This window comes from Athene cunicularia, assembly GCF_003259725.1.
Source record: "Athene cunicularia isolate RWA chromosome 1 unlocalized genomic scaffold, athCun1 chr1_part1, whole genome shotgun sequence".
NCBI classification, from domain to species: domain Eukaryota; kingdom Metazoa; phylum Chordata; class Aves; order Strigiformes; family Strigidae; genus Athene; species Athene cunicularia.
The window spans coordinates 125966769-125974578 of record NW_020799091.1 but is presented as its reverse complement, the minus strand read 5'-3'; the positions used below and the strand labels follow the sequence as shown (position 1 = coordinate 125974578).

At 37.5% G+C, this 7810-nt stretch overlaps 1 protein-coding gene across 1 annotated transcript in view; it reads left to right on the top strand.

The window, feature by feature from the left end:
- The window catches only part of SPAG17 (sperm associated antigen 17), a 128455-nt gene that overhangs the window by 44811 nt on the left and 75834 nt on the right, over positions 1-7810 (top strand). The window contains exons 7-12 of the mRNA XM_026844081.1: positions 228-409; positions 3392-3547; positions 4256-4337; positions 4679-4794; positions 5683-5820; positions 5905-6018. Coding sequence (XP_026699882.1) covers positions 228-409; positions 3392-3547; positions 4256-4337; positions 4679-4794; positions 5683-5820; positions 5905-6018 — 788 coding nt within the window. The remainder of the gene's footprint in view (positions 1-227; positions 410-3391; positions 3548-4255; positions 4338-4678; positions 4795-5682; positions 5821-5904; positions 6019-7810) is intronic.

Sequence of the window (7810 nt, the reverse complement as noted above, 5' to 3'; positions counted from 1 at the left end):
GGGTAGGGGTGAGGTTTTGATTTTTATTTCATCTGAAGGAACTACCATGTTTTACTGAGGCCTTCTCTTTCTGGACATTTTTAATTGCAAAGTTGGGTGTCAGATTTTGCTGAGACTTTGAGGATAAGAATATTTTAACAGTGCTTATGGAAGGCTAACGTATGATTTGTGCCTTTTGTAAAAGGGAGACATTGTACAATGCTTTACCTAATACTTATAAATGTTAGTTGTAGAAGCAGAGAAAAGAAAGACAGACGAAGCTATCAAAGACCTGGAAACATTTTGGAAATACCTGGAGCCAGTTCTGAACAGTGGAAAGCATGGATCAAGTCTCTTTGATGTTGCCATACTTCATCACTTAGTTAAGGAGAGTGCCTTTCCCCTGGATTGGTCTGATGGAGAAATGCTGGTCAGTAGATTCTGCTTTCACAATCCATGGCATGCTTTGGGGTTTGTAACATAGACCAATATAGAAATGACAGGACTTTTAGCTTAGTCTTCTATGAAACAGAACAAGAGTAGTTAGTATATTTGTAATCTTAAAAAAAAAATAAAAATAAATAAATAAAAAAATCCTATATATCCAGCAAGTTTATTCAGCATGTATTTGCAAGGAGTCCTTTGAATAAAAATACCTGACTTGGAGTTTCTTATATTGTAGGCCACAGCAGCTGACTTAAAACAGTTTGTGATATTAAATTTATTCAGCATCTTTACATAGATGCAGTTTGGATCTCATTAGAGAGTCAGATGCCCATATGAAATAACATAAAAATTAGATTTTTGTGCTCATAACAGCAGGTCTACTTACTGTAGCTCAGAACAGTCACATGAGAACAAATTAAATGAATGCAAAAATACTTTTTGATGTAAAATTTTGTTTTATCATATGCAGTACTGCCTCTTTTTGTCCAACCCAAAGCATGGCTTAGGCTTATTACTCATTATAGCCTGCTGAGTCAGGACTGTTACTGGGCACTGCAGAGAAAGTGAACCATTAGAAAATTTTTTCAGCCTCAGATCTGAAGTATAGTGAGGTGAAAGGGTCCAGTATTTTTCAGTCCACAATGGCAGCAGTAAAAATATAAACTGTTAAGTCAAAATAAAGAAACATTCCATAACTTAGCCTGCTGTATTTGTAGTCTATATTATTAGGGTTAACAGACTACATCCTCCTAATGCCTATTTTTAGTACACTAAATCCTGTATATAAACAATCTGGTGAGCTGGGAAGTACCCTTGATCCTGAAGGGATCAGAACTGAGTTTGGCTAAATCCACAGTGGTTTCCAAACCATCCACTAAAAATGCCTCAAATTGTGGAAACATGTAGGCTTGCTACTTACAACATTACTTATCATTATACTCTTGATCTAATCTTACAATATTAAGCCTATTTGGGAAAAAAGGGGGGTTTATCTTGTGTATCTTACCCATAATCACATCTTGTTAGGGGACTGTTGCCACTCATGAATATCCTACTAGCAGCTATATTATAGCTGAAATAGAAGAAAAATGATCTGTCGCTGAAAGTGTTCCAGCAGACTCTAGCTGTAATTTCACATTCTTCAGTATCTCAGAATTCAGCAGCGCTCCAAAGAAGTAGGAATATTTGTAAGCTTTCAAAGAAACGGATGGCAAGAATGTATGTTGTGAAATCATAGGTGGATAGAGTAAGTCTGTTCTGGTGGACTTGCTGGAGAGTCTCCAAGTCCTAGCTTGCTGCATCTCTAAAGTCCAAGAGACACAGAAGAAAAACTCTTGTGGCAAATTGTTAGACATCAATATAAAAATGGAGTATTACTTACAGCAAGTAGTCTCTAATTTCAGATATCTAGGAAGGAAAATAATTTCCAAAATATTTTTCTTGGTTCAAGAGGCACTAATGGTTAGACTCAGAAAACTTTTGACAAGCATCTGTGTCTGTCCTGAGAAGAGAGAGCAAGCAAATTGTAATTATACTAAACTTTGCATGTGTCCCATTAAGTAGTGCCAGGTATTGTTACTTGTAACTTTGTAAAAGATCTTTTTTTGTTTAAAATATTGCTCATCCAAAACAATCCACTATTTTAATCAAAATGTTCATGTGTTCTAGTGATCTCTTAAGTAATATATGAATGAAATGCTTTTATACTAACCCATTCTTCAGAAGAGTATTGAATTGGAAGAACAAAGATGCAGGAATACTAACTTTGAAAATTCTCTTTTCACGAATAGAAATTCTCTCCCAAATATCTCACCTAGTCTTTAAATGTTATGAAAACTGAGACAAGTATTCCGTAACTGATGGAACAATGATTTGGGGTTCTTGTTTTGAAGTGCCATAAAGAGGGTCTGAAGAAAACAGATGCTTAATACTTCTTAAGGGTCAGTGCTGATTGACACTTGTCATTCCTTATCCTCACTGTGTTTTATTTTAAGAAACTTAAAATTGGAACATCCAATTTTGATAGCCACCTGTTAGAGGCAAACTTCTTCATATGACACTTCTCCTACTTTCACAAAAGTGAAAAAATCACTCAGAAAAGGGCTGATGTCAGAAATTGTTTAAAAATTAGAATAATTTAATCTATTCCACAATGTGTAGGGTGTACAAGGGAAGACTATGTCCATTAAAACCACTGAAACTTGAGTGTGTGGCATGTGGCTTCACATAGGGTTTTGGTATTTGTACAAAAGCATTTCACATCTCAGATAACAGTTGCTGCTATTCTTTTTATTCCTCCCAAGCTTCAGTGAAAACCATAGTACAATACCTCAAGAACCTTGACTCTTTCCTTGTCAGATACTTGCAGGTACAGCAATCTTCCTTCAGACATTTGGGCCAGTATGCTGATACTCCTTTGCTTGCACAGCTATGGATCTCAGAGTTCAGTTCTTGAGGCTTTCTTTATTTTAAAAGGGCATCAGAAAGAAAGAAAATATGATATTACATTTATTACTTGACAGGGTTTTATTTTTTTGGGTTTTATTCTTCAAGGGCAGGAGAATCATTGACATAGCAAATATGCTGCAGGTTGATCACCAGGAGAAACATACACATTAAGTTACCTCTCCTGTTCCTTCCCCAAAAAAATGACCTAAATTCCATTTGCAGGAGAGCAGACCTGTTAAGACAAGTTAGACTTTATAACAACTGAAGCAGTTAGTTAGGCAGTACTCAGTCAGTCCATACCGTGGTGTGGGAGTGTTTATGCTAACAAAAATGAGGAGGCCTTGTTTTCTTAGAATAATTCTATAAAACATTTTGAATTAGTGGAGAAAAAAATCCCTTGGAAGTTTTTTTTAAACAGCTGTAGATCCGCTCAGTAGAGAGCTAGTGACTCATGTGGCAAAGTTACATGACACTTTTGTATGAAACTTCACCCTTTGTATCTGATTTTCTGTCTTAGCTTGCACTTGGCACTGCACTGTTTGAAAGCATTGCTTGTTTGATGTATGACTGCCTGGACTGGAGAAGACAGCACTATAACTACTTGGAAAACACCAAGTTTATTAATGTGCCCATATTATCGGAGAGCAATTCAACACAACCACCTGTAACTGAGGCAAGGATCCTTCTCTTATTATAGAGAATGATTAGTTATAGTCTAGAATTGCCTGTCTGTAATTCTGAACTCAAAAATTCACCTTGGACTGTCACTCCACGTGTGATTTTCTGTGAACGAAAATGGGATTTCTATCTTCAGCATTTAAAACCTCAAAAATGGAAAAAAAAATTAGCCAAGCATTTGGGAAATAGAAAACCGAAAATGTAAAGGATCATACAGGCATAAAGTATGACAAGTGTAAAAATTCCTTGAATAGCTCCTGATGACACCTTCTTGTGTCTGAAAAACCAATATGCATAAACAGAGCTACTGTTTCTTGTTGCAGATCTGTGAACTGTCAAAAAAAGACTATTAGTCCCATGTAAGATCAATTGCTTTATTCATGGTAGACAAAAGCTTATGTGATCAGAAGAAAGTGGCTTATTAGGACATGTACTAGTGATAAGGGGAAAAAGATGAGCTTACTCCATCCGTAGCAGTATTACTGAATGCTCATATAAAGCATTCATAAAACTGTGTTCTTACTATCTTGTTCCATTCAGAGTTGGGTGGGATTTCCCTCCCCTAATACCAGCCATTTAAATGTTTAGCATCTAGGGTAAGTAACCAGACATAAATGAAATTAACTTCTCCCACATATTTGTGCAATCCTCACTTGTTTTACTGTTTCTCAGGTTTATTTTATCTTTATTTTTGTTCCTTTAGGTACAATCAACATCACAGATTACACCTTCAAAGAAAAAAGGGCAAACAGAAGAAATTCTGCCAACAGTAATATTACCACAGGGTATGTCTGAAGGATTAAAGCATTTGTCTGTAGGTGTTCACTCTGTCATACCATTCATTCATCTGACAGCACAAATCCATGAAATTATTTACTCAGTAAGCTGAAGATGTGATTTGTGTTGTGGGAGTAGTCTCTTGGTGAATACATTGTGAAAGTCTCTGGAAACTGTAGTGGTGATAATTAAGTCCTTTAGAAAATAATTATGTCTGTTTCTAGTCACAGTCATATTTAAAAGCTCTACAGTAATGGACTTTGTTAGTCTTTTTAAGAAAAAATGTCTGAAGGCTGAACTGGTAATATAAATTGACATTTCTGAAGAAATTGATCTTTTATTATAACAGGGGAAGATTTTTTTTTGGCTCCTTTCGTGGAAATGAGGTATTACAATGACTTGCTGAGTCAGATTCCTGACGAATACTTTTCTGTACCCTTAATGCTGAACTGCATGTTGGAACAGGTGGGAATATTCTCTATAATTTCTGTGGCTAATTCGGCTTAGACCTGGTATGATGAATTGATCAAAGATCAATAAATCCATCTGTTTCAGCCTAAAATAAGAGACTCTGTATGGAGGCACTGATGAAGGAGATTCCAAAAAATAATTTTGGAATAATACTGTATATACAGGAAAAATGCTGCACTTTTCCTGTATATACAATGTTATACCAAAATTATTGTTTTGAGACTACAGATCCAGTATAATCAAATGAGGAAAAAGGTGTCATTCTTAGTTAAGTCAATAACAAGTTTCACGTCCTGCAATAATATTTTGATACTGAACTTCACTGTTTTACTTGATACAAAGGTCTTAAGGCAAGCCTAATATAAAAATGGCATAGACTGATGCTAGTGCTAGACAGATCTGACTTGTGTTGAGCTCAGGCACAATCTATGAATTAGCAGTCACCCACAGTACGATTTGGAATCCTCCTTCTTTCAGAAATAGAATTTCAGCACAATATTATTTTTTTACTTTTGGCAATTTAGTCTGAAAATAGACTCGGCAGAAATACTCAATATAAGATCTGACACCTGATACACAGTCAGTTTTTAATTATCTGTGTTCACCAGCAGTTCGTAGCATTGAAAATATTTTTCTACTCATCCTTCCAAAAGTGAATAATAGGAGAAAACATTTAATTCTGTTTTCCATAATTTTTGTTTTGGACAGGGAACTAACATGGAAATTGCATTTTTGCTACTTCTAGAAAAAAGTTATGGTTTTCTTTCCTGAAAAAATTTATGAATGTGTGTTTAGCTTATAGCAGGATCTGCTGGGTAGATTTTAATAGAGTTAAGCAGCAGTCATACTGTAATGAAAGCTAATGTATATCATGTTTGGCAGGTTATTGCAAGTGAAGAAAACCTTATACCTCCTAGTCTGGTGGTACCAGAGCCTCGGGCAGATGGGCTACATCACACCATTGCAGATCATATAGCCTCTGTCCTTCCTTCTCTTTCACTTTCTGAGAGTGAAAAAAAGGTTTGTGTTGTCTTTTTGTTCATTTCCTAAAATGACAAATAAATGTGATTTTGGGGGGTTTAATAAATCTTTCTTTTTTAACAGAATCTATATGACTACTTTTCTCCTGAATACAGTGAAAAAGAGACTGTCACTCCCAAGTATCCTCTGTTATTTAACTACCATGATACCCTGGCTCAGCGGTTGCACCTGTTGAAGGTATAGTGCTACCTATTATATCTAAACAGTTCTTAAGTCCACAGGCAATGAATACTCAGTGCACTAGAAAGGATGGAGTGGTATTTCTACAAAGCAGAACAGTATAGCCTAGTTTTTTTCCTACTGAGATAGACACGCAAACATGTGGTTAGTCTGCTTAAGAAGCAGTGAGTTACTGCTGCTGACAGAGGACACATCACAAACAGAGCATTATATTGATTTCAGTGATCTGTTTGCATTATTAAGAAGAATGTTTAGCCTTTGGCATAGATGAGAGATATTACAGAACCCTGATTTACTGTAGTCAAACACTGTTGTAAAACTGGAAAAGGAGTTACTAACTTGATAACAGTGATTTAGCATGTAGACTAGATTAAATACTAAGATGCAGAGAAGTGTAAGAAAATACAGAGAGGCTTTTAGCTAACACAAGAAGTATATTTGGGTTGGCTAAATAGTTGGAGCATAGTGTATAACCAAGACACTGCCAAATTTTGACAAAGGCAGAAAGGTTCAGAGACTGCAAGGTTTGGGGTTATTGCAAAGTCACAGTTCCCAGACTTTCTGAACTGAAAGACCACTGTGAATTTCTTAGATTTTTTCCAAAGCCAAGATATAGTTTTACCACTGAACTTTGAAAATACTCTGAAGGCAATATAAGTGATAATACAGTTTTAGATTTCACAGCTAAGGTGTGTCTGCCTGGCTTCATGAATTATGATTTGTCTGTGGAATACTTTGACAACCATTGATTAAAACAGCATTCAGAAACAAAATGAACTTGACACATTGGAGGTATTTGAGCACAAGACAGGACTGAGCAATCACTGAAATGCTCTTAGCAGGCATATGCTTGATGTATATGATGTACTTGCTGAAGAGGAAATGCAGTGTATAGTACAATATTTGAGGAATGGATAGAGGAAAAAAAATTCTAAGATGAGGTCCAAGAAAAAGGTACTGTAAGTGAGTAATACTAAAAAGAGCTGTTGTGGTTTAAGCGCAGAGGGCAACTGAGCACGATGAAGCTGCTCATTTGTTCCTTCCCCATCAGGAATAGGGAGGAGAAAATAAAGCAAAAGTCTTGGGAATGGAGAGAAGGACAGGGAGGGATGACTCAACAGGTATGGTCACAGATGAAAGACCAACTCCATAGGGGAAGAAAAAGAACATCAAAATAATTTGAACACCACCAGCACCAATGCTTCATTTACCGATCAGAGTGAGACATTGAGAAATACTCCCACATATTAAAAACACCTTCCTCCCACCCCTCCCTTCTTCCTGGGCTCAGCTTTTTCCCTGTTTCTCTACCTTCTCTCCCCCCCACCCCAGGGCGAGCAGGGAATGAGGGTTGTGATAAGTTCATCACTCATTGTTTCTGCTGCTCCTTCCTCCTTAGGGGGAGGACTTCTCACACTCTTCCCCTGCTCGAACATGGGGTCCCTCCCATGGGAGACAGTCCTGCATGAACTTTCTTCTACATGGGTCCTTCCCACAGGCTGCAGCTCTTCACAAACATCTCTAGTGTGGATCCCTGCCACATGTTTCAATCCTCCCAGCAACAAACTGCACCAGCGCGGGCTTCCCTCAGAGTCCTGGCTTTCTTTGGGTGCAGCCACCTGATCTGGCATCGAGTGCTCCAAGGACTGCAGGGGGGCATCTGCTCCACCAGTGACCTCCATAGGTGCAGGGGCACAGCCAGCCCTTCACCAGGGGCTGCAGGGGGGGGGTCTCCGCTCCAGTGCATTTCCCCCACCTTCTCCTTTCTTCCACTGACCTTGGTGTTTGC